Source organism: Rhinoderma darwinii, chromosome 1, assembly GCF_050947455.1.
Source record: "Rhinoderma darwinii isolate aRhiDar2 chromosome 1, aRhiDar2.hap1, whole genome shotgun sequence".
Classification (NCBI taxonomy): domain Eukaryota; kingdom Metazoa; phylum Chordata; class Amphibia; order Anura; family Rhinodermatidae; genus Rhinoderma; species Rhinoderma darwinii.
In genome coordinates this window covers 441,012,436-441,039,787 of record NC_134687.1, presented here as the reverse complement: position 1 = coordinate 441,039,787, position 27,352 = coordinate 441,012,436, and the positions used below count along the sequence as shown (strand labels likewise).

Sequence of the window (27,352 nt, the reverse complement as noted above, 5' to 3'; positions counted from 1 at the left end):
TATATGTTCACTATATGTTCACTAAGTAGCACTATATGTTCACTATGTTTCACTATATCTTCACTATGTTTCACTATATGTTCACTATGTTTCATTATATGTTCACTATATTTCACTATATGTTCACTATGTTTCATTATGTGTTCACTATGTTTCACTATATGTTCACTATGTTTCACTATATCTTCACTATATTTCACTATATCTTCACTATGTTTCACTATATCTTCACTATGTTTCACTTTATCTTCACTATATTTTCACTGTTTCACTATATCTTCTTTATGTTCACTATGTTTCACTTTATCTTCACTATGTTTCACTATATCTTCGCTAGGTTTCACTTTATGTTCACTATGTTTCACTAATGTTCACTGTTTCACTATATGTTCGCTATGTTTCACTATATGTTCGCTATGTTTCACTATATCTTCGCTATGTTTCACTTTATTCTCACTATGTTTCACTATATGTTCACTATGTAGCACTATATGTTCACTGTGTTTCCCCTTCTTTTCACAAGGAAGCACTATATGTTCACTATGTAGCACGCTATATGTTCTTTATGTATCACTATAGATGATTTCCTGCATATTCTCAAATTTAACATTGTAATGTATATGAGGAAATTGTAAACAAGATCCACTTATGTCATGGGATGTACTGGGAAACTATTTGCTGCAAAGTGCTGGCTCATCAGGGAGGAGATCTCATCTTCCCTTTAATAGCCCTCATCCTTTCTCATTTTCCAGCCCATAATACACCTGAATACAGAATGAACCCGTTTCAAGTCAACAGCATCGATACAAAGTGCAGGATGAGTCCTTTTATAGTGTAAATAGAAACAAAATATATTTGGCAAGCAGACAGCATGCAGGGGAAGTCCGTAAAAACTGCATAATTTGCTGTTTGAGCCTGACAGCCGGTACATCTTCTATGTGAGGCTCTACCTCCAGGGGATTTTTATCAAGGAAAGAGATATCCATGGATCTGAAAGAGACCTCTGACAAAAGCACTTTACACACAAGCACCATTATATTTAATGACACCAGCCCTGCACTTCTTCTATCGTCACACGTCACTTGCACATTTCAGCAGGATCACAGGCTGCTGGTGCTTCCTCTATATTACAGTATTATTTTTTCTATTGTATTTCCTTTCTCTTTGGTTCAAAGTAAAAAACACACTGTCTTTACGAAGGAGAAGATGTTGTCATTTACCTTAGCTAGAACATGTGGTGCTTGTCAAAAGACAAGTCCCTGGAACTGCTGATTTACATTTTTATATTGTCAGGACTGTGCCAGATTCAAATACAATGTGTCGGCTAGATGCGGACTAGATATATATCACAGTCAGCAGGGAGACAGATTGTAAGTGGGTGTCTAGGGCACAATAACCCACCTTCCAACATTCTTCTCACAAAGCACAACTAGTAGTACAAGACATTTAAAGGCTTGTCTGCTTTTATCTATAAAAAAAAATAATATTTCAGGAAGGGGATTGTAAACTCCCACTCTCATGTTCCATGAAAAGTTAGCTTTCTTTATACTATCTTTGGTACAATAGAGGTTCAAGGTCCTAGATTATTGGAATACAATATTCATTCAAAGTATCTTCTACATTGTCCTGGAAAGAATCAAATTGACTTTAGTGTGACAATGAATAGTATTTATTCAAATATTGAATATTTTGACTTTATTTATACAATGTTTTCATTGTAAGGACTCATTTTCTTGCCTATAACGTGTATTATTTTAAGACAATTTGTATAGACATTTCTTAAAAGAAAAGTTCACCGATAAAGTCTGCATGTGCATAAAACATAGTGTAGCCTTGGTATAATCATCATTGTGAGATGTACATCTGCTGCTTTGTACTTTCCAGGCACCACTATTACAGTTATTGGCTCACTCCGTTGGACACTCAGGGGACGTCCACAAGTAGCGTAAACACTGCAGAATTTCCGGCCGGATTTTCTGTGCGGAAAGTCTGCAGCGTATTACAGAAGCAGCAAAGTGAATGAGGTTTAAACAAATCTCAACCACACGCTGCAGAAAAAATCAGCAGAAAAGAAGTACGGAAATTGATCTGCGGTGCAGATTCTCAATATGCACCCTGTCAATTTCTCTTGCGAAAACGCTGCAGAGTTTCGGCAGACAGTAAAATCCGGTCAGAAATCCCTTCGAGTATGTGCACACGCTAGCTTGCTTTTACGTCTGAAAAGACAGACTGTTTTCAGGAGAAAACAGCTGCGTCGTTTCAGACGTAAACTCGTATTATGCGAGGCGTCTGTGACGCTCGTATATCTTGAGCTGCTCTTTATTGACTTCAATGAAGAACGCCTCAAATTACGTAGCAAAGAAGTGTCCTGCACTTCTTTGCCGAGGCAGTCAATTTACGCGTCGTCGTTTGACAACTGTCAAACGATGACGCGTAAATTACAGGTCGTCTGCACAGTACGTCGGCAAACCCATTCAGATGAATGGGCAGATGTTTGCCGACGTATTGTAGCCCTATTTTCAGACGTAAAACAAGGCATAATACGCCTCGTTTACGTCTGAAAATAGGTCGTGTGAACCCAGCCTTGTTGATGCTATGTGTGGACATATTCTTAGTTACCGAAACTTTTAAGTTTATACTTGGTTTGGCTTCACATTTTCTAGTTTTTTAAAGTAGACTCAAATAAGAAAAGTGAAAAAAAATTTGAACGCTTAAAAAGAGATCTAAATTCATTAATCTATATTTTTAATAGCTATTTAATGTGCCTGTTGCTTTAACATCAAGATGTGAGTTTCAAGTCCTATTTGGGCAAGATGACTTCATACACTAAGTAGCTCTGAAGAAATTTTTCATATTAAGATCAAATATGTACTCATTGCAGTTAGCGTAGCTTACTTATTGGGTATAACTGTCCCCTTTTTTCATGAATGAGAGGTTAATACAAGCTATATAAAGAGAATATACATAACCTAAATATAAGCCCACCTAAGTAATAAAAACCTATAAAAAGGCACACAGTACAAAGGTTCTCAACTAAATTGTCATATCTTTATTACAATACAAAGCACAAAACACAGTAATAAATACTGTGGATAAAAACAGGAGATAAATCATTGCTCACATTAAAAGCAGTCCACTACTGGCCATGGAAGTAGACATATAAAATACAGTCCCTAACATATACCTGGCTGGTCCAAAGAAAGTTTATACAGTACTTTGAATCGACTTGTGCCGGATAGTTCTCAAATATCTAGTAGTGATAAAACAGCATAGTAAGAGTGTACAGACCAGTTGGCGCGCGCACGCCACTGTATTATACATTTACTTTTAATATGCTCTTTTATCACTACTAGATATTTGAGAACTATCCGGCACTAGTCGATTCAAAGTACTGTATAAACTTTCTTTGGACCAGCCAGGTATATGTTAGGGACTGTATTTTACATGTCTACTTCCATGGCCAGTAGGTGACTGCTTTCAGTGTGAGTAATGTTTTATCTCGTGTTTTTATCCACAGTATTTATTACTGTTTTTTTGTGATTTGTGTTGTAATAAATATATTTTTCGAACTGTGTGCCTTTTTGTAGGTTTTTAATCAATGGGAGCTTGTCAAAGTCCTAAAACTATTTTGCTACTGATATTTTTTATATGCAATAGTCCACATTCAATCTTTGATATTTTTCCTATTTTCTCATGGATTGCCAACATTTTCTCAGATCCCTTTATACAATGTAGTCGGGGGTTTTTTCTTAGACCAAAAAAATAACAGTTGTATGAATTAAAACTAAAACACTGCCTTCTCTACCATCATTTCCTATTCTGCTCACTTGAAGAAATCCCTCCTGAGAAGTCAGATTACCAAAGTAAAAACCAGCGGTAGGATGTATACGGTTGACTGAGATGGCTTAGAATGTTTTGGAGCATGAATACCCCGTGTAGCTGATCAATGATGCGAATGAAGAGATTTCTAAAATATACAGAATCCGTTTTCTAGCACTGAAGGAGAAGTGTCTAAAAAGAATCTTCACAGATTAATAATTGTAAATCATATTCTGTTAGCATCAGCACATAATCATTGGAGTCTGTGGCTAGTTTTGCTTTATGTTCTTTGTTGAAAACAATGCAAGCAAAGGAACACAGTTTTTGTTCATGGTCTTATTTGCGTTGTGGAAAGAAACCATGTCGAGATATGCAAAATCAAAGAAGGGGCATCCTTTCCACCGTCTGCATCTCGATCAAGCGCACTCACTTCTTCTCTTCTAGCTGCGCATTTCCCTGAAGAGGCTGAGTCTGTCAATCAGTTAGAGTTCAGGATAACTTAAGATTACGTCAGTTCAGAGGGAGGGTGTAACAAATTACAAAAACTAAAAATACATGGAGATATTTTGATTGGAAAATTGGAAGACCTTCAGGACTTGCTGCACTGTTTTTATTTGTATTTTACATTTCAAGATGTAGTTTCTTCTTTGAACTCACCATTGGTCTGTTTATTGAAACTTGCCAAGCATACCAGTACTTTTGATGTGTGCAGCAAGCCCTAAGTACATGTTTATATTATTACTTTGCTATCTTGTTCTAATCCTTTCCATGTCCATACCTGAATCTTGTTGATACTTGCATAAATTTGTTCCTTTTTTAGTTCAAGAAATTTTCCATTCTTATGTTTTCAATATAACAAACATAACATTGATTTGCTTGGCGTGATTTTTTTGGGAAATGCTGGAAAATATTTTATGTGCAGCTGATAACATAGGACTGTTGATATAGCATGTAAAGGATCATATGTTTGTAATAGATTTATTAATGTACATTTTACTTATTACAGATCTTCATAGCAGCTCTGAATGTTCCTACTTAATAGTTGATGTCTATTTAAAGCGTACCTTAACCTTTCAGGTGACTTTTTAGAATAAGCTGTCATATGTGTGTACATGAGGAATAACACTATTTCTGGCCATTATATGACTTGTATCCTGCATTTTTTCTGTCTGCAGGCTCTATCTCTAATTCTCAGTTGTCTCTGAGCTAGTGAACAGAGCCTAATGTCTCCTATACACTGCACACAGAGAAGAGGAAAATTCTGCTTGCCTATCTCTATCAATAAGGGTATGTCCACACACAAAATGAAAAACGTCTGAAAATAGCTCTTGATTTTCAGACGTTTTTTAAGCCACCCGTGTTTTTCACTGCGTTTTTACGGCCATTTTTGGAGCTGTTTTTCTATAGAGTCAATGAAAAACGCCTCCAAAAAAAGGCTGAAGAAGTGACATGCTCTTCTATTTCGTGGGCGTTTTTGTACGTAGCTATTTTTCAAAGCAGCCACGTAAAAAATCGGCCCGTCGGAACAGAACGCAGTTTTTCCCATTGAAATCAATGGGCAGATGTTTGGAGGCGTTCTGCTTCTGATTTTCAGGGCCATTTTTCGGGCGTTTACGGCCCGAAAAATAAGCTGTGTGCACATGCCCTTACATGTATAGAAGCAGCAGCATCCTGAAGGAGATTATACAGCAGTACACATCAGTGTAGCTAAGAATCCAGCACTGGGGTGAGATATAATTCTAACCAGCAGCTGCATTATATCTGTGTGTGTTTTTCTCACTCTGCTCCTGCTCTCCGCTCCCCTCCCCATAGACTTGTATTGGCAGTGTGTCTGTGTCTCTTCTCCCTGCTCTTGCTCCCCATCCCCTCTCCATAGTTTTGTATTGGCAGGCAGTGTAGTGACACATTCCCACTTCCTGTAGTCCATCTCCTCTGCTTTGTAACTAGGGATGGATTTTGCTTGACAGCAGATTACAGGAAGGAAAACACCTAGTGGCAGTAACTTCACACAGAATTTGCATGGATAAAACAACAACATTTTAGCAGAAAGTAAATTATAAAGTTGATCTATATCAGGTATACTATTAGATCAGTATAAGTTGTTTGAAAATTTAGTGTCCATTTATATTAGGGAAATAGCATCAAACATCAATGAAGAGAAGATTTAATACTGTCCTACTGGTTTGTCTTTTAACATTTTTGAGGTGATACTTTACAGTCCTTTGTCGATTGCATTCAACACATTGCTCAAATTTTCTTTATATCGATGCTGTCACTGAAAGTAGTTTATAGAAAGTACAAAAGGAAGTCAATGGTAGCTGACATATCAGAACAAATCCTCTTGCTTACTTCTTATGTATCTTCCACAGGGACAGGATTTTGGCATATTCACTTGCGTGCAATGACGATGTCCTCTGAATACTTCACTCTGACTTCCTATTCATTTATTTAGGTAGCTCTTGAAGGTAAATGTTGGCGCAAAGGGATAATATACTATGATGCAATACGTGGAAGTAAGAAAATGGGGCAGATATAAGGGGAACATTCTGCAATTTATTACAGTTATTTTCCAGCTGTGGTCTTGATTACTGGTCACTTTTTTGACACCAGATCTCAAAATAGGGGCGTCCACATAAAACAAATTTTGCAGTAAAATTGTTGACTTAAAGAGGTATTCCCCACCATAGAAAGTGATGGCATGTTGCTAGGATCCCCATTGATTCTCAGAATGAAGGAGTTGCAGCGGTAGGACTTTTCACCTCTCCTGACATGTCTGTTTTTGTTTATAATTGTATTCCCCATGAAATAACAATTCTGGAGCATATTTTCTTAGAACGCTATAGTGCGCAGTTTCTTTGTTATTTCTTCTGGAAAATTGTGAATTCATTGACAACTGGGACTCACCAGTTTGCGGGTATGTTCATGCACAGACTGATAGTGTGTATGGACACATCACTTTGACAAGGGGAATGGTAGCAGCCAGTTGTCAATTTATTTATACATTTCTAGGTAGAATAACAGAGAAATGGCACAGTGCATAGTTCTAAGAAACTATGTTCCAGAATTACTATTTCCTGGAGAATGCAAGAATTTACTCAATCAGACATGTCAGGAGAGTTGAAAGGTCTTCTTAAAGGACTGGAGCCCCTCCGCAGATTTTCCCTGCAAATAGGGTGGTCAGGAGATTTGCACTGCCCCATTCACTTACATTGCATTTCTGTGCACAGTGGGTTGCTGGGAGTGCGGAAGGTTCCTCAGTCCCTTTATTTTTAGGATCAGCAGGTGTCTCAGAGGTTGGACCTCCACAACCATGCAATTATGGAAGACTTTGCGATATGCCATAACATTACCACAACAGGAATACCCCTTTAAATTCCATTCTAATTCTATCTTTGAAATAATGATTTTACTAAACCTAAAATAGTTAGATTGTATAATATTTGTCTCAATTAAACATGTCAACAGTCCTTTTTAAGGATCATCACCTGTACAAAAGAGCAGTAAATGTACAAATGAATAAACAAAATAAAACAAAAACAGATAGCAATGACTATTTGTCATTCTGCAAGGCTTTTTTTTTTTTTTTTCAAGCTAAGCTAGCAGAACTCTTGCAGAGAAAACAGCTATCTATCTAATAATCCCCTCCATTTCATCCAGGGACCAACTGAGAGGACGAGACTTAGCTAAAGAGGTAGGAATTAGCTCACCTGGCTTCTATTGCCGACAGAGAAGGCGGCAAACGTTCAGCAGGTGCCTCCAAACCAGAGATTTGTCTATAGTAGTAATAAAATTTAAAATAATTAAAATATTCAATGTTTGCATACATTTTAGAGCAAGACTGCTGCTGCATCTTGGTGTTTGTTTATGAGCGGAGCTCTGAAAAGAGGGAAAAACAAACTAGATCCTTCCTTGGTGCATATAGATAGATTTGTGTTTTTGCTCTTACTTTTCACTTATTAGATTGCAAAGATATTTTTTGTTTGTTTTTGATCATCCAGAGATTTAAAAAGCTTTTATTTGGGAACAAAACAAAAACTTTTTTTTTCAATATATTTCTCTAACTGATACATCTTTGTCCCCAGCTGGTGTCTTCTGGTCCTTGCCTCGACCCTCATTGTTTACAGGGGTACGTAATGACCTCTCATCCACAGCACCTGACTACGGTGGCCAGTCACTACTTTTCAGAGTGACATGTATTGCAAAAAAAGTTACCAGTGCAGGCAGATGGGGCATGACTGTACAAAAACAAGAAGAACGGCTCCAACACTTATTAGTAAAAGCTACGAAATCACCCCTTTATCCTATGTCTGGAAAAAGCTGAAGGGATCTGGGAGCCGGGGTCCTAGATGGCGGAGACCCGTTGCCAATTGTTTCGTTTGACCTCCCTATAATCCGCTCTACCATTCATGATAGTGCATTATACTGTCAGCAATATGAAATTCATAGACCAAGACATGCAAGGGAAAAAAAATAATTAAAAACAGGTCATTGTCATTCACATATAGATTAGTAAGTAGTCCTTTTCTGTAATAGTCCACCCCTACAAAACCTTTCATGACCATTATCTGAATGTACATACTGATATAGCTCTGTCCTCGCGTCCCTCTAGAGTCCTGATGTCATTTCATGTAACGTTTGACACCTCTCTTTTTCTCTAAACCCAAACCCAAGAATTTTAGTGCACATCTGGCATTATTGTGACCATCAGGAACGTTTCATCACACTTTGAATTGCTTTTACTGTTTGTAACATCCAGTGCTCGGGGAAATTAGTAGAAATAGATCATTTTAATGGCCAGAAAGACACTGTTAGGTTGTTAAACATATTACGGGTCTTAGAATTATATACATTTATATAAAAGAGAAATGACTCCATAGTGGTCATGTGTGATGTGTCATCGGACAGTAACAGGCAGCTGCCATAGGAACATCTGATTACTTTCAGCTTACTCTATAAGAAGAATAAGGCAGTTTACTATGTGCTTATGTTTGGCTATTGATATGATCTATTGTGTTTATTTAAGAAAATGTGACCTGCATTTTTTTTCTTTTTAGAATGACTATATATTGTTCATTCTTTATGTCATTTTAATCTATAAAGCCCCCTCAGCACCGCCCATCCCCCGCCACTAACACATCCTTTCATATATCCCAGCATTCCCCTTTCTTTCCTTGCTTTTATGTGAAAGGATATAATGATATCTGGTCTCTCTCTGCCCATGCAGAAGATAGCATTATAACACGAATAAGTCTTTGTTTTGTGTATTGCACATAGGGTTTGGCTTTTTGACATGTTCTTGTTGTTGCACAGTAATAATCGTCTGTCATGTTGTTTTATACAGCCCTCCTAAATGTCATCCTCAGTATCTGTTCCATAAGTAAGAGGCAAGTCTTCCCAGATTCAGAAAAATCATGAAAGCCTATACCCCCCTTTATGTGCATTGTCAGTGTATTGAACAGAATTATTTTAGTATACTCTAGGGCCCCGGCTTATCAAACAGTGAGGAACCCTCCAGACAGACAAATAATATGTTTTTTTCTTATCAGCTGTACAGAATGTAGTGATAAAATTGAGGTTAAATTATTGTAACATGTTCCAGAGAGCTCGCCAGCTCCTGGCGTGGCATTGATACTGAGGCCACAATCATCCTTCCTCATTTTCCTTTGTTACGATTTTGGACTCATGTTGTCAGAGCTCAACAGCCAGTTAAGGGGTGGTGAACATGGGCATCAGCAAAATTCATTTTTTTTATTTTTTGCTTCTACAAAGGTATAGAAAAGATGTTGCTTGCATCTCTTGTATCTTATTTGGTATGCGTTAATGAAAATCTACTGGTTTGCATTCTGCTCTTTTATCCATCTCTCTATTTGTTTTTGTTTTTATATATTGCTACCCTAAATAGTTTTTATTTCATGTTTTGTTTTGTTTTTTACATCCTTTTATTTGTGTGTTGTAATGAAGATGAATCACATTGTGGACTATTTTTACGTTTGATTTTCAGAACCACTCATATCTGTGCTTTCTTTTTTTTTATTAAGAAAATGTGCTTAAGGAGGCTGTCTAATAGGGGCACAGCAAAATTATATAATGAAATATTTGCCCTTGTGACCCATGAGTTTCTCCTCCCACCTCTGAGTCTCAGGAGCACATATTTCTTCATTAAAGGGCCATTGAAGACATCTGCTAATATCATTCACAGGCTACATGTATATAAATGTTTCTGGAGGCCCTCAGTACTGGAGGTAGAGAAGCAACGTTTTTCTTAAATGGTCAGTAATCTCAGTAAAGAAGCACGGTTGGCCTCTCCCTGGCTCGAATTGGCTTCTTACAGGTTTTACTAGAGCGTATCCAGCTGCATAACAAATGGAGATCAGACTTTAGGTTTTGTTTCCCTTAAAGTTGTGTCCGTATGACAAATCATCTTTAATTTATTCACGCAAATATACAGTTGCCTAACTTTTATCAGTATTGTAACCTCAAGGGTATCTGTGTGCAGGTGGAAGCTTTCATACACCCAGAAAACAGCCCTTTAACTCTCTAAATATGGGAAAGGGCAAGGGGGGGGGGGGGCAAAAGACTCTGGTTGCTTTATGTAAAATACTGTCTTTAAGACCTTGGACGGTCAGAAGCACTAACAGTGTTCGTGAGTCGCCCCTTCCAGTTGCAAAAACTCATTCAAAAATAAAACAAGTGTAGGCAGCCAGTAGTATGTGTATCCCCTCAATGCTTCTCAGTATTGAAACACTGGGCCCTCTTAGGGCTCATGTACATTGCTGTATAACAGATCTGTGTTGTATGGATCCGTAATATGGGAACAATACTTTAATTACTGTACAGTTACCTCCACTTTTACATGGAGGTATTTTCATGTGAAATCCATAAGAAAAAAACCATGGCATGTGGCGTGCTGTACTACAGAGAATATGGTGCTGTACATAGGCACCATACAGTGACACACAGAGTGCATACACGTCTGTATTACAGAACCATACCATAGGGACACCATGTGACGCTCCATAAGAGACACCATGTGACGCTGTGCAGGCTCCGTGCACGCGGCTAAATGCACCTTTCTTGTAACAAATATACTTTAGAGCAGGGGTCTCAAACTCGGCCGGGTAAGTGGGCCGCATATAGAAAAAATGGGAAGTTGACGGGCCTCATTACTTTCAAATTTTATACAATACAAAATGATTGTTAATCAATTAGTTATTTGAACTACTATAACACTATATTACTAGAATAATAACACTACATTACTATAATAATAGCACTAGGTTTAAAATTTGAGATATTTCTCCACGTGCTTATTTCAACAATCCAGCTTTCCAGTTTAAGTGTCGCTAAATGCAGTCCGGCGGCTCAGTTAGCACACGTCAAGACTGGGCAGCCCCTTTTTAGATAGTGCCGCAGTGCCCTCTGTGGATGCTGCCGCAGTGCCCTCTGTGGATGCTGCCGCAGTGCCCTCTGTGGATGCTGCCGCAGTGCCCTCTGTGGATGTTGCCGCAGTGCCCTCTCTGGATAATGCAACACACACCTAGATAAGGCCACAGTGCCCTCTGTAGATAAGGCCACAGTGCCCTCTGTAGATAAGGCCACAGTGCCCTCTGTAGATAAGGCCACAGTGCCCTCTGTAGATAATGCAACACACCCCTAGATAATGCCAGTGTCCTCTTCAGATACTGTCACACACCCACTTGTAGATAACGCCACAGTGCCCTCTGTAGAGGCTGCCACAGTGCCCTCTGTAGAGGCTGCCACAGTGCCCTCTGTAGAGGCTGCCACAGTGCCCTCTGTAGAGGCTGCCACAGTGCCCTCTGTAGAGGCTGCCACAGTGCCCTCTGTAGAGGCTGCCACAGTGCCCTCTGTAGAGGCTGCCACAGTGCCCTCTGTAGAGGCTGCCACAGTGCCCTCTGTAGAGACTGCCGCAGTGCCCTCTCTGGATAATGCAACACACACCTAGATAAGGCCACAGTGCCCTCTGTAGATAAGGCCACAGTGCCCTCTGTAGATAAGGCCACAGTGCCCTCTGTAGATAAGGCCACAGTGCCCTCTGTAGATAATGCAACACACCCCTAGATAATGCCAGTGTCCTCTTCAGATACTGTCACACACCCACTTGTAGATAACGCCACAGTGCCCTCTGTGGAGGCTGCCACAGTGCCCTCTGTAGAGGCTGCCACAGTGCCCTCTGTAGAGGCTGCCACAGTGCCATCTGTAGAGGTTGCCACAGTGCCATCTGTAGAGGCTGCCACAGTGCCCTCTGTAGAGGCTGCCCCAGTGCCCTCTGTAGAGGCTGCCCCAGTGCCCTCTGTAGAGGCTGCCCCAGTGCCCTCTGTAGAGGCTGCCCCAGTGCCCTCTGTAGATGCTGCCCCAGTGATGTCAGGGGCTTGCCCAGAGCTGGAGTCCCAGGCAGTTAAATTCAAAAAAGGCTGCCTGCCGGCAGAAATAAGCCCTGTTTTCCAACCATTATTAAAGAGTAAAAATAAAATAAAAAAGTCTTTATTCAATTTGCAACAAGGACAGACTACATGAAATTTAAAAGTTAATGTCCATTTCTGACAGCAATTAGCACAGTGCCAGACGTAAGAGCTCTGTCTAGAAAGGGTTAAGTACCACAACCACAGAGAACTAGTTATTAGTTAGATTCCAAGGTGTCAATAGGACAATTATTAAAATAAAGGTAGAAGCCCCCCCGACATGTTTCGCTACGATGTAGCGTCCTCAGGGGTATCGGGGCGCTAGTAGGCTCTTCCTGGGACTCCAGCTGTGCTCCTGACATCACTCCGCTCTGGGGAAGACCTTGACACACTGTCCATATATGGGCAGCGATGTCAGGGAATTCCACAGAGTCCCGGAGCAGAGCCGACACCAGCGCTCTGCTCGGGACTCCGGCTTCGGGGAAGTCCCAGACATCGCTGTTCATATGTGGACAGCGATGTCAGGGAATTCCACAGAGTCCAGGAGCAGAGCCGACACCAGCACTCTGCTCCGCTCTGGGCAAGACCCTGACACACTGTCCATAAATGGGCAGCGATGTCAGGGAATTCCACAGAGTCCCGGAGCAGAGCCGACACCAGCGCTCTGCTCGGGACTCCGGCTCTGGGGAAGCCCCAGACATCGCTGTTCATATGTGGACAGAGATGTCAGGGAATTCCACAGAGTCCAGGAGCAGAGCCGACACCAGCGCTCTGCTCCGCTCTGGGCAAGACCCTGACACACTGTCCATATATGGGCAGCGATGTCAGGGAATTCCACAGAGTCGCGGAGCAGAGCAGACACCAGCGCTCTGCTCGGGACTCCGGCTCTGGGGAAGCCCCAGACATCGCTGTTCATATGTGGACAGCGATGTCAGGGAATTCCACAGAGTCCAGGAGCAGAGCCGACACCAGCGCTCTGCTCGGGACTCCGGCTCAGGGGAAGCCCCAGACATCGCTGTTCATATGTGGACAGCGATGTCAGGGAATTCCAGAGTCTCGAGCCGATGCTAGCGGCTCTGTGTCCCGCGGGCCGCAGATGACAGCCCCAGGGGCCGCATGCGGCCCGCGGGCCGCGTGCTTGAGACCCCTGCTTTAGAGCATCACTGGATATACCTCTAAATAAGGGAGTGCATTATGTCTTAAATCTATAAGGTTGATGACACATTTAGGCTATATTCACACGACAGTGAAAAAAATGTCCATTAAAAACTGATCAACTGTCAGTTTTTCATGGTTATTTTAGCATCAGTGTGTCTCTAAATTTTCATCCATTTCCAGTCCGTCTGTCCGTTTTTAATGGCCATTTGACATCCATTTTGCATCAGTTTTTCATGGGCGTTAAAAAAAACTGATGAATTTCATTGGTCAGGCTTTTTTTATACCAAACCCTGAAAACACCCAAAAGAAGGTCACATGTTCACCTAGACACTATTTACAGCCTCCCTGTATATGATGCCACACAGCCTCCCTGTATATGATGCCACACAGCCCCCCTGTATATAATGCCACACAGCCCCCCTGTATATGATGCCACACAGCCCCTCTGTATATGATGCCACACAGCCCCCCTGTATATGATGCCACACAGCCTCCCTGTATATGATGCCACACAGCCTCCTTGTATATGATGCCACACAGCCTCCCTGTATATGCCACACACCTCCCTGTATGATGCCACACACCTCACTGTATATGATGCCACACACCTCCCTGTATATGAAGCCCCACAGCTTCCCTGTATATGATGCCACACACCTCCTGTATATGATGCCACACGCCTCCCTGTATATGAAGCCCCACAGCCTCCCTGTATATGATGCCACACACCTCCCTGTATATGATGCCACACACCTCCCTGTATATGATGCCACACACCTCCCTGTATATGATGCCACACGCCTCCTTGAATATGATGCCACACACCTCCCTGTATATGATGCCACACACCTCCCTGTATATGATGCCACACAGCACCCTGTATATGATGCCACACAGCCTCCCTGTAGATGCCACACCGCTTCCCTGTAGATGCCACACATCCTCACTGTAGATGCCACACAGCCTCACTGTAGATGCCACACAGCCTCACTGTAGATGCCACACAGCCTCACTGTCGATGCCACACAGTCCCACTGTAGATGCCCCACTGTAGATGCCACACAGCCCCCCTGTAGATGCCACACATCCCCCCTGTAGATGCCAAACAGCCCTGCCAGTAGATGCCACGCAGCCCTGCCAGTAGATGCCACACAGCCCCGCCAGTAGATGCCACACAGCCCCGATGTATATGATGCCACACAGGCCGACATGAATGCCCTACCTACCCACCGATGCAGCGCTGTCTTCAGGTAAGGTCCCTCGTCTTCACGGGATCTGCGGTGACGCGATGACACAAATTCACCGATGCAGCGCTGTCTTCCGGTGTGGTTGCTAGTCCCACAGGATCTGCGAAGGCAACGCGATGATGTCATCGTGCCGCCTTCGCAGAACCCGCTAGACAAGCGACCAAACCAGAAGAAGTCGGCGCTGCATCGGTGTATCGGTGAGTATGTGTCGTCGCGTCGCCGCAGATCACTAGTAGTTCCCTTGCAATTTCTCATGTCACAGATCCGTTTTTAACGGTTGTTACATGTATTGACAGCCGTTAAAAATGGATCCATTGAGTTCTATGGGGGCCGTCAGGCCGTTAAAACGGCCAAAAATAGGACATGTCCTATTTTTTGACAGCCATTATTCACGGGCCATTAAAAAAACGGCCGTGTGAATACACCCATAGAACATCATTGTTCTGAAAAAGGCCGTGTGACGGCCGTTAAAAGAACGGCCGTCACACAGCCGTTTATCACTGTCGCGTGAATAAGGCCTTAGCTGACAGGAGCATTGATATATATATTTTTACTGTGTCTCATTTTGATAGGCTTCTCATATGGGTAACATCTTACCCCAGTGCTACATTCTCTTGGTTGAATCAATTTAAGCCCCCATCTTCTATCACGCAAACACTTTCATATTATGTCTTCAGCAAACTTGATTTTATTATCTCCACTATTATCTGATAACATCATCATTTGCTTTTTAATATGCCTGCGGAATCTAATAGCTCCATCACTTTCCACGCTCGGATTATCATCCTACGATAACATCATGTTTGCTGTATTAACATCACTTCTTAAAACGATAACATCAATTGACATTGATTCCATGTTGTTATCAACACTTAGGACTGGTTTATGAATACAGAAGAAGGCGTAGATGAAACCTATGCTGATATATATTCACCATAATCAATGTTGCAGTGATAACCTCGAAAGCGTGATGCGAAAAAAGTGTGCAGCGTTGTCAGATCTTATTGCATTGTTTTACTTGTACAGCTATAAAGTCACTGCATTATGTGCCGTTCCTATTCTTTTAAAAGAAATGAATTTTCTATGTTATTTGCAGGTAATGAAGCATGCACAGTAAGTGTCAACTCATATCAGATGCTTCGTGCTTTTCGGTTACTAGGGCTGTACGGCCTAAGCCTAAAGTTTACCTTTTTTTTGTTGTTGTTTCTTTAAAGGAAACGAGCTAAAATTATTTCGAGGGTTATTCCATTGCGGTTGCTGAGGCTACGGTTATGGAGTTGTTTTTTTCATAAGGAGTGTTTAGCTGTTGACCCACATACATATTTGCCCTAAAATACCCTGACTACCTGTTGCTGCCATTAGGGCCAATCTGTTTATGACTGGTATATAGCTGTATATATATAACTATATATAGATCAAACTCCTACTGGTGGTAACCGGCAGCTGAGATTTTTGAAATATGAACGTGAAGAGATGTACCCAAGTCATTTATGCTGTCAGTTTCCTAGAATAATAAAGAGCTTTTTCACCCAATTCATGTATATACATGGAATTAAATTAGAAAATCCCCCTACTAGTGGTATGGTCCTGAACTTGATGATTGCCATGATGTTTTGCTGCAAGGTACAGTATCGAAACGTCTGATCTGATCGGCTAGAACAACTGTTTCTTGTCCCTGCTGTGTTGGAGGCAGGGATGGTGATAAGAGAACAGACAACCATTCTAAACTCATTTATTGCTCAGAACAGCCCATAGACAGTTACTTAGGGGTCAGTTGTGATTCATTTATAAATTCTATGTAGTTTTCTTTTATTTTGCATCCTTCATACAGTGCAGTATGCGTTTTAGCTAGGTAGAATGTCTTAAGAATAGACAAATTAGTTAAACAGAGTAATAATAATAATAATAATAATGATCTCTATTTTCATAGGAGCACATATTCCACAGCACTTTAGAATTCAATAATATTTAACTATAGGAGACAGCTCGTTGATCGGCGCTCGTTTGCTCCTATCACACGGAGCAGTGATTGGTTATGTATAGGGACAAGCGATCGTTACTACGATCGCTTGTCCCTACACATTTTCATCATGTCAGCAGCGCATCTCCCTGTTTACACAGGGATATGTGCTGCCGACAACCATGATTCATATGTTCATATGAACGCTCCTTTGCTCGATCACTGGCCCATGTAATAGGGCCTTTATGATTGCTTATGTATGGGGACGAGCGATCATTACTCTGATCGTTCGTCCCCATACATTTTCATCATGTCGGCAGCACATGTCTCTGTTTACACAGGGAGATGTGCTGCCGACAACGATAATACTTATTGCTGCATAAACGAGCACATCAGACGATGAACAAGCATTTCCTCGTGCATCGATTGATCATTGCCCTGTCCATACGAACGCTCGTATGCCTGATCATTGGCCCGTGTAATAGGGCCATAAGGTTAAACTTCCCCATCACACACAAATAACACAAATAACAAGAACAAGATTTTCAAGAAAAAAGATTTTGAAAAGGCGTAGTAAATATTAGTTATAGTAAAAAATAGTAAATATTAGTATTAAACGTCAAGGAGAACTCATTGTTCAGCCAATCACAGACCTGAAGCATTAAGACCTTCCACCTTATTGGTTGAGCAGTGGATAAAGGTCTCAGGTCACCTCTGGACATTGGGTGATGACTTAGTAACTACTCTTTTATTAGCCAAGATTTTTTAACAATTTTCTCCCTGGGAAACAAGTTACTTCAGTGATATTAGGCATGTTTGTATTATCGTTTTAGGGTTGCAGTCACACGCGTCAGATTTTGTTGCAGAATTTTTTTGCGACTGAAAATCAGTTTGAGTGTGACTGCACCCTACTATGAATAAAACATTGTATATTTCATTATGCAAGGTTAGGCAAAACATTCTTTTCTGGAATATCCGAATGATACTTTGATGAAAGGTCGTAGAAAAAGCACAGGATGCCTATCCTCATATTTATATTTACATAGTTAATCATGTAAATATGATGGTAATGTATTTCCATGGATTAGAAGATTTGGCCTTAGGAATTTGTGAATATTTATTTGGTAATTAAGAAAAGCATGTGAGTTTGGATTGCTTAAGTCTCTTATCTACAGTCCCATTCCACTATATAGTTTCTCTATATAAACATAAGCTTTTCCGGTTCAGCAGTCCAAAACTGAACCTCACCAGGGCATATTGCTAGCTGTTGTGGAAATTTTGCAGATGCCAAAGAACAAGACCTGCACCTCCCTTCCCAAAGTCACTTTGACTCCAACTAGGCAAGGATACATTCTGAGATATGCAGCTGGGTGATTGATGCTTGCACATAATTTGCATGCTTTCAATTGACAAACCAGGCACTGGCTCGCTCGCTCGCTTGTTTCAGACACAGAAGCGAAAATGATTGCAATAATTGTAGACCTCCAGTTGTCAGGATAAAGGGAATAAATGCAAAGCACATTTTCGATGCCTTCTCTGGAAACGCTTCTATTTTTATGTAAGACAATGCTGTAACAGCTTGCGCTCATAATATTTTTTATATATGCAAATTAAACGTTTATTGATTCTGACCAATCAGAAATAACATGAAACATAAAAAAAGATCCGCCAGTCAGTTTGTCCACCACTGAGCAGTAATAATACCGTCTGATGGCTAACATATGTCGGTTTCGCGCTCTTAATAAACTGTTCTTTCTTATCTTTTGGCAGAGATAAATTATATTTTAATGATGTGTCATTTTGCTGCAGTTAATCTTGATGCTCAGCTGTGGCTGGCAATGCTCCACTGACCCTTTCTTTTGTTTTGCGGAGTCTGTATATTAATTAAACATCGCCATTCTTTTTAGATTTCAGTTGTAACAACTGACCTGTAATCAAATTGTTTGTGTGCCTGCTTTTAGCGCTACGGTTTAGCAGATGACATGGTTTCATCTCAATTCACTTGCAGATTCAATTTTACATTTTAATGTTCCGCTAGTGCTATCTTATATGGCAAAGTATGTATGACTGCCGAGTGGATTTACAAAGCAAGTGGGGGGTTGGGGGAGGGGGGGTCGTGGCTATCAAAATGATGCATTTTCCGTTTTTCGGCTGAGCCAGAGTAAAAGCCTTGTAATAGTTCAGATTACATTTTTCTGTTTTAGTCTATTTGGCAAGTGGTGACTTATGATCAGTAACAATTACTAACAAGATTTATTTGAAGGTTGATGTTTTTTGTAGGATGTGGGAGCAATGTTCATTTTTATAGGTAATCAGGTGGAAACTTCATCTTACAGAACTGTGCGAGATTCATTTGACCTTTTGATTTATATTACGAGCTGTCTTACATTGGGAATTGAGTTTCTTAGCAGTAGCAGTTCATGGCTACGGCTATGGAAAGCAGTTGGTTTTTCTTATGTACAATGAGAGCAACTGTCCTCTTTACAGCTGTTGAACGTCAAATGCTTTGCCAACCACTCCTGTATTGTTTGTAAAAAAGAAAAAATGTTTTTATTCACTTTATTTCTATTTGAGGTTTGTTTAGAAACCTAAAATAGATATGTTATATTTATTTCCTGTTGCTTATATAGCATCAACATGTTCTGCAGTACTGTACAGAGATTGTCATCATTGACATGAGACTCTGTCCCCAATAGGGCTCGCTTTTTGTATTTCTTAGACACACTCTGTGGCCAATTTCATAAGAAACCAAATAACCCATCAGTAGGTTGTTGGGAAAACCCGCACAAACACGGGAAGAACATACAAACTCCATGCAGGTGTTGCCCATGGTTGGATATGAACCCAGTAAACCATTGCTCCAAAACAACAGAGCACCTTTTCAGTGTTTTGTTTACAGTTTGGGCAAAAATTTCACAGAAAATTTCAATGAAAAATAAAAAAATTTTTGGCTTGGTAATGATATGGCAAAAACATACAAAAATGGATCCTGTATGTTACAGATACAGTACCTTATCTCAGCCCTGAGCAGTTCCTAGAATGGAACACCCATTGCAGTCCTCTTGAGACAAATGCGTTTTATGGCAAGAATAAAACTGTCCCAGACACATAGTAAAGACTAATAGACAGAATGAGTGATATCGCCATAAACATTTTCTGTCCTTCTGTCCATAAACCGTTTCATTTACAACATCTGTATCTACTTCATCCATATCTCTTATTTCTTTGCTGCGAAAGATCAGCAGACCCTTTATTTTAAGGCTGTATTATCCCCCATTGAAACAGTTCCAACTTCTCCAGAAACCAATCATTTGTGCTGGGATCTGAGGCTTAGCTGACAGTCTTGGAAGGTGTCTCTAGGTCTGTTTCTATTAAGCTACTCAGTGAATTGTCACTTATTTTCACTGAAATTGTTCCTGGAACAGGCAGAACACATGTAATTATTGGGCTACGTATCAAGCTCCATTTTATTTTCACAATTAGTGCTGTACTATAAATGATCATTATATTGATTCATTTTATGGCTTAAAGAGGAATGTGAAACAAAGTTTTAATATATGCATCTGGAATGAAAAATGCAGGACATACTGAGTCATGACTGTTTTACCATTAAAGACATTGGTCAGTTAAAGGGGCTTTCCGCTCACACAAAATGATGGTATATCGCTAGTATATGTCATTACTTTGTGATCAATGGGAGGTTACAACTGCTGGGACCACTACTGATTCCTAAAGTATAAGAGCCGCAGCACTACTTTAGCGCTGCGGCCCCTTCACTCTTTTTTTCCTGCACGGTGGTGCCTGGCCAGCAGCTGTGCACTGAACTGCAGCATGTCCCTATTCAAGTGAATGGGGCAGTGCTGCAGTCACTTGCACAGCTACTTTGCCAGTAACGCCTTCAACCTCAAGATCGCTAGGTTCCCAGCAGTCGGACCCCTATCGTTTGCAAAGTGATGACATATGCTAGTTATGAGAATTCCCATTAATTGTATACCCTTTAATTCAGAATAATTATAATGAGAATACCCTTTAATTGACTTTTCTGCTAAATGATGTATCTGTTATACAGGTCAGAATTCTGGGTTCTAGCTTCCTTAATGGACCCAGCTCCAGACTGTCATTTAGTCTAAGGCCTTATGCACACAAACGTGTTTTTGCAGCCGCAATTCACCCGCAAATCTGCGGGTGAATTGCGGTCTTATTCATTTCTATGGGCCCATGCACACGACCATGGTTTCCACAGTCTGTGCATTGCCCTGGAGTCAGGACCGCAAAAAGATAGGCCATGGCTTATTACGGCCGCATTTTGCGGTCCAGGCTTATTGAAATGAATGTACAGGGCCATGTGCACGGCCCGTGATTTGTGGACGGCACGTGGGTGACACTTCGCAGCCGTCCGAGCTGCAAATCACGGTCCATGCACACCACTACGGTCGTGTGCATGAGGCCTTAAGGATGCATAGATAATACAGCAACATCCATACTAGTGTGGCTTTGCCTGGTACTGAAGCTCATGCACTCAGCCAGACCTCATGTATTGAAACTCTGGGCTATATTCACACAGCAGTGAAAGAAAAGACTGTTAAAAACGTATCGAACTGTCTAGTTATTCACGGACCTTTTCACACGGATGGCTTTCTGAAAAATGGTCCTTAAAAACGGATCAATTGACTTGCATAGGGGCCGTTGGGCTATAACAGTGGCCGAAAATAGAACATGTTCTATTTTCTGGCGGCCAGTATTCATGGTCCATTAAAATAATGGACGTATGAATTCAGCCATAGAACTCCACTGTTCTGAAAACGACTGTGTGACGGCCGTTAAAAGAAAACGTCCATCACACGGTCATTTTTCACTGTTGTGTGAATATAGCCTCAGTATTTATTATTTATATACATTATCAGAGTGTCTTGTTGAACCTGCAACAGGTTTTAGCAATTTTATTAACAGTTTAATATGAATTGGCTGTAGATAAGAAAAACTAAAATCTAAAATCCAGTCCCATTTTAATGCATTAACATATTCCATTACTGCTATTAGCTGAACGTCTATTTGCACAAAAGCAGATTCTATAATCTGTGCCATGAAACTGTTATGACATCTGGGTTTGTTATCTAGAAACTATTTCATCTATGCCTGGCTCCCCTGAATCTCTGTTACTCTGTCCATAGACATTCATAACTTTACTCTTAATATAAAGATCAAGCAAAGGAATTCATCTGCAATTTGTTTTCTTTAGGCTCTATTGTTACTGATGGGGTAGGTTAAAGAAGACTGCTGGTGTAACATAGGCATTGATCGGGGTGATCTTCCAACTATATATTTCCATTGTATCTTTAAACAATTTTGATTTTCTTATGGAAATAAATACTGTAGTTACATATTCCCATTGGTAGGACCTGTAAGACACTCAGTAGCACCGTTCATGAATTGCCAAATATTAAACTCACTTCCCCCAAGCCTACTTACACTAATGGGTGAAGACTTCTCTACCACAATAATCTTTTTGGATCAGCAATTTGTTTTTGAAGATTATGAGTGCCTCATATTCAGCAAGCAGCTAGAATTGGAATCTTTTACAACGATATATTTCATATCATGCCTACTGTAGATATAGGAAATTATTTCCAGCATTCCACATTCCATAGTTTGACTTTCACAAATGGTTAAAATTCATAGCTCAATGTATAACTAGTGAAATAATGCATTTGCATGGAGGATATTTTTTGTTTGCATGCATAATTGAGTACACGTCATACGTTTTTAACAATTTATGAGATCGCAAGGAAAAACAGGGATAAAGAAATAGAAGCAAAGTACGAAACATGTCACACTTTCAGCTTGTCCCCATTCTCAGGTTGATATCCACAGAGATGACCTATGCAATAATTACATTATCATGTTGTACTATGGAACAGATTAGGAGCCCATCTCATCAATCTGCTGCATTGCTCAATGTAATAAATGTTCTACAGCCTCACAAAATGCTCAGGTCTTTACTCTCAGATGTGACATTAGAATCTCGTCATTATAGTTTTAAATGGTGATTGGTTCCTAGAAGTTATAAAAAGCAAATATGTAGAAATATAAAGATTGACAAAGCGGCCGTCACCTAATTAATATGGGGGCCATTTCCACGTAGCTATCACTATTGTTTACATGAATGCTGCAGTTTATGAATTCATGAAAAAATACGGTCAATACTGAGCTAAGATGATCAGCCTTGGGATAGATGAAGGTGCTATGCAATTCTAAACTTAAAGGCTATGTACACCTTTGAAAGGGATTTTTTAGTGTGTTTGGTGTAAATTTATAATTAGTATTCATTAAAAACCCCTGTTACTTTTTGAGATACAGCTGCTCAGTATTCTGTATACAAAACAGCTCTATCTTTCACTGAATTCCTCAAACCCGCGAATCTGATGGGTTCAGTGTCAGTGGGTCAAGCGTGTCCCTGACCTACAGGATCCACCTGTAATCTATCACATCTAAGTTATGAACTACTTTCACTGAACCCGTCAGTCCCGCGGACCTGACAGGTACAGGATTCAGCGTAAGATACGGTTGCTCTGTATCCAGAATACAGAGCAGCTGTATCTCAAAAAGTTAAAATATTTTTTAATAAAAACTTAATATAAAGTTGCACCAAACACCCTGATTGACCTTTTTATAAAAAAAAAAAAATGAATCCCTTTCAGAGGTTTACTTAGCCTTTGATCTTGACTTGTAGCACAGACCTTTATTAAAAAACAAGGTGAAAAAATGTGGGACCACATTATATAGCAACTAATCACGCTATACCATGCGACCAATCTATCACTATATTTATTCTAAAAGCAAAAAGATTTTGTTTTTATTGGCACCTTTGGTGAATACCATAAGCTTTTTTGTGCACGGCTATTCCCAAATGACCAATGCACTGTATGTATAGTGAAGACATCAAATGCAAGCACTTAAACTGGGTTTACACTAATTTCCAAATGAAAATCTTCTGATTTTGTGGCGTAGAAAGCATTGCTTACTCAGTTGTAGACTGTTTATTGGATGCTTTATCACTTTTAATATCCTTCTGTTTTTATTGCTTAGAGTGATCTAATTTCCTATCAGCATGTCTTTAACGGAAAGCAAATTAAATCCTGTCAAGCATGTTTAACATGTAACATTGTCTGTTTTTATCTCTAGGACTTGTGCAAGCAGCGAAACTGAAAGCGAGGCTGGAGATTATATGGACCAGCAATATGATGATCTTAACAATAAAATGAATTCTGTGACCGATCCAACGGGATTCCTAAGGATGGTTAACAGAAACAATACCATCAACAGGTAGGGGGTGCTGCGAGTGGGTTACCATAATCGGTGTACCATGCATGAAAGGACGGCGCACTGTAATTCAGTTGCAGGAGTGGGCTTTGTCCGCTCTATCCCCCGGTTACGGCTTTCAGTGCTAGTCAATTAGTGGAGACATTTTACAGCCACAGAGGAGCTGCACTCTATAAAATGCAAATGTTATTATTATGAAATTGTTCTTTATCGCAACTATTATGAGAGTTCTGCATAACTCACCATGGAACTTAATTGGCTTCTTTGAGCAGATCTAATTATCCATAGAGCAGCAATCTGTTCTGCTCCGTCATATTTTACATTACAACGGGTAAGGACCATCCCTTCTAGATGACTGGTAAATCTCTAGGATTTGTGCCTGGTTTGTAATAGATGCTTTGAAAAATGAAACGTTAATGCAAAAATGAAACTTTAATTCAATAAATATAGACTGGCATTATGTATTCATCACATAACTTGTTACTGTACAACACTGGAAGATATTGCCCACACAGAATTAGATGGGCCCATACAGTAATTTGTGTACTTTTTACATAGAGATTTTTTTCTCTCACAGAAAAATCATTGCTCCAGCACATGATGTGTACAATTTTTCTCCTCTTGAAGCATTGCTCTTTAAAGAAGCATCATACAGCGGCGCACGGAATGCGCTAGGTGTCCGTAGTGTGGACGCAAATTGCAATATTGCCATTGCCATACAGCTGCATGCACAACAGATTCCATCAAACAAGTTCACAGTGTCACCAACATTGTCTAGAATAGTTGCAGATGAACTAAACGTAGACCAAGTCAATGGGAAACCGCTGTAGATGACATAAGTGGCTGACATAGTGATTTGCAACTCCTATTGGTGATCATTCAAGATTTGGTGAACCATGAAAAACTGATAATTAAAAGTCTTTCATATCAACCATGCAAGCATTTCTCCGTTCCTTCAACACAGTGTTGTACTGTAGAAGAATAATGTCTCATTATAAACACGTCATTACAGACAATGCCTTTCTATTGGGTCTAGCTCCGGACACACACTGCAAACACTTATTTTTGCATGGGGAAACCCGTAGTACATGTAATATAGATGTGTTCATCCGTACCTTTGCCTGAATAAGGAATTCAATTTATCATGCAACAAATTCAATACAATATCACGACATGTGAGAAAAACCCTTGACAGTTTGCAATTTATTTCATAATCACTGACTGGTAGATACATATAGCATACATATCTCGTGACAGAGTATTACAAAATCATGTCTATATTTCAAAGCTGGTCATCTTGCGCCACACTTCTCCAGATATGTGGAGATAAGAGGAAAGGTTAGGAAGGACACATCTGTACATTGATGACGTGAGTCTGCCAAAGCAGGATCTGCACTGGTGGGGGGAATCGCAAGTAGAGAAACCCCCTCTATGATTTCCATATGCCCTAATTAGGGTTGTCACGATACCAAAATTTGAATTTCGATAACGATAATTAGAGTAGTACTGCGATACTCGATATCAAAACGATACTTTGCCATCAATAAAAAAACAAAAAACTCAAAAATATAACGTTATTTTTTTCAATTTTGAACCTCCATGTGCTTGACATTAATAGTAATTAAACCTAATCATGTACCTCACATTAACCCAATGTTGCACATTATAACTGTGAGCGAGGTACTTGATGGGATCACTTACTATAATGATTAAAGTCGGCCTCATTGGTTTAATGTGTGAGGGAAATGATGTGGTTAATTCCCATGGCTGTGTTTGGTGCGTGAGATACAGACCGTATGTCGCCCGTTTTTCTGGATCCCACATAGTTCAGAAAGCTGGGCTTCAGGGCTCTGGCTGCGCCACTCAAGGACATTTACAGAGTTGTCACTAAGCCACTCCTGTGTTGTCTTGGCTATGTACTCCGGGTCATTGTCTTGTTGGAAGGTGAACCTTCGGCCCAGTCTGAGGTTTCATTAGGAATATCTCTTTACTTTGCTCCATCTTTCCCTCAACCCTGACCAGTATCCCTGTCCCAGCCGCTAAAGAACACCCCTACAGAATGATGCTGCCACCACCATGATTCACTGTAGGGATGGTATTGGGCAGGTGATGAGCAGTTCCTGGTTTCTTCCAGACATGACTCTTAGTATTGAGGCCAAAAGGTTCAATCTTGGATTCATCAGACCACAGAATCTTGTTTGTTTCTCACAGTTTGAGAGTCCTTTAGGTGCTTTTTTGTTTTTTTGCAAACTCCAGGCTGACTTTCATGTGTTTGTTTTTTTTTTTTACTGAGGAGAGGATTCTTTCTGGCCACTCTGTCATAAAACCCAGATTGGTAGAGTGCTGCAGTGATGGTTGACCTTTTGGAAGTTTCTCCTATCTGCACACAGGATCTTTGGAGCTCAGCCAGAATGACCATTGGGTTCTCGGTCACCTCTCTTATCAAGGCCCTTCTCCCCAGATTACTTGGTTTGGTGGAGGGGCCAGCTCTAGAAAGAGTCCTGGTTGTTCCAAACTTCTTCCATTTAAGATTTATGGAGGCCACTGTGCTTTTGGGAACTTTTAGTGCAGCAGAATTTTTTTTTGTACCCTTCTTCAGACCTATGCCTCCAAACAATCCTGTCACTGAGGCAGTTCTTTCCTCCTCATGACTTGGTTTTTTCTCTGATATGCATTGTCAGCTGTGAGACATTATATAGACAGGGATGTGTCTTTCCAAATCATGTCCAATCAAATGAATTTACTGCAGGTGGAGTCCAATCAAGGTGTAGAAACACTTCAAAGATGAGCTAGAGAAATGGGAGGCCCCAGAGCTAAATTTCAAGGGTCATATCAGAGGGTCTGAATACTTATGTCCATGCAAATTTTAAGTTTAATTTTTAATACATTAAAAATGTCTAAACTTATGTTTTCACTTTGTCATTATGGGGTATTTAGTGGAGAACCATTGGGGGGGGGGGGAGCACAAGACCTCAACATGACAAAATGTTAAAAAAACAAAAGGGTCTGAAGACTTTCCGAATGCACTATATATATATATATATATATATATATATATATATATATATATATTAGGTAATTTGCAACTATTTGCTTCCTAATACATATATATATATATGTGTGTGTGTTTGTGTGTGTATTTTTGTTCTTCTATTTTTATTTATGAAAAGCGTAGTAACCTAGCTGTTTCAGTTAAATAAAAACAAGATATCCAGACAAAAACCTCCCAGACATATGTATACTAAAAGCATGTCTGCCTGCCCAATAGAATCCTAGCACAGTATACATCTGGATCCTTTCCTTTTCAGTCATATACACCTGATGTCGCACCGAGATTTGATTTGGGATGAGTCTTAGGCCTCTTTTCTAATGCAGTATTTTGCTCAGTATTTTGCATCAGTATGTATGAGTCAAAACCAGGAGGTTTT

The 27,352-nt window shown here is 40.3% G+C and overlaps 1 protein-coding gene across 4 annotated transcripts in view; it reads left to right on the top strand.

Annotated features, from left to right (window-relative positions):
• Window positions 1–27,352, top strand: part of TTC28 (tetratricopeptide repeat domain 28) — a 625,439-nt gene that overhangs the window by 477,461 nt on the left and 120,626 nt on the right. For all 4 annotated transcript variants that reach the window (XM_075830954.1, XM_075830961.1, XM_075830946.1 and 1 more), the window contains one exon: window positions 23,787–23,927. In XM_075830954.1, the coding sequence (XP_075687069.1) occupies window positions 23,787–23,927 (141 nt within the window). The remainder of the gene's footprint in view (window positions 1–23,786; window positions 23,928–27,352) is intronic.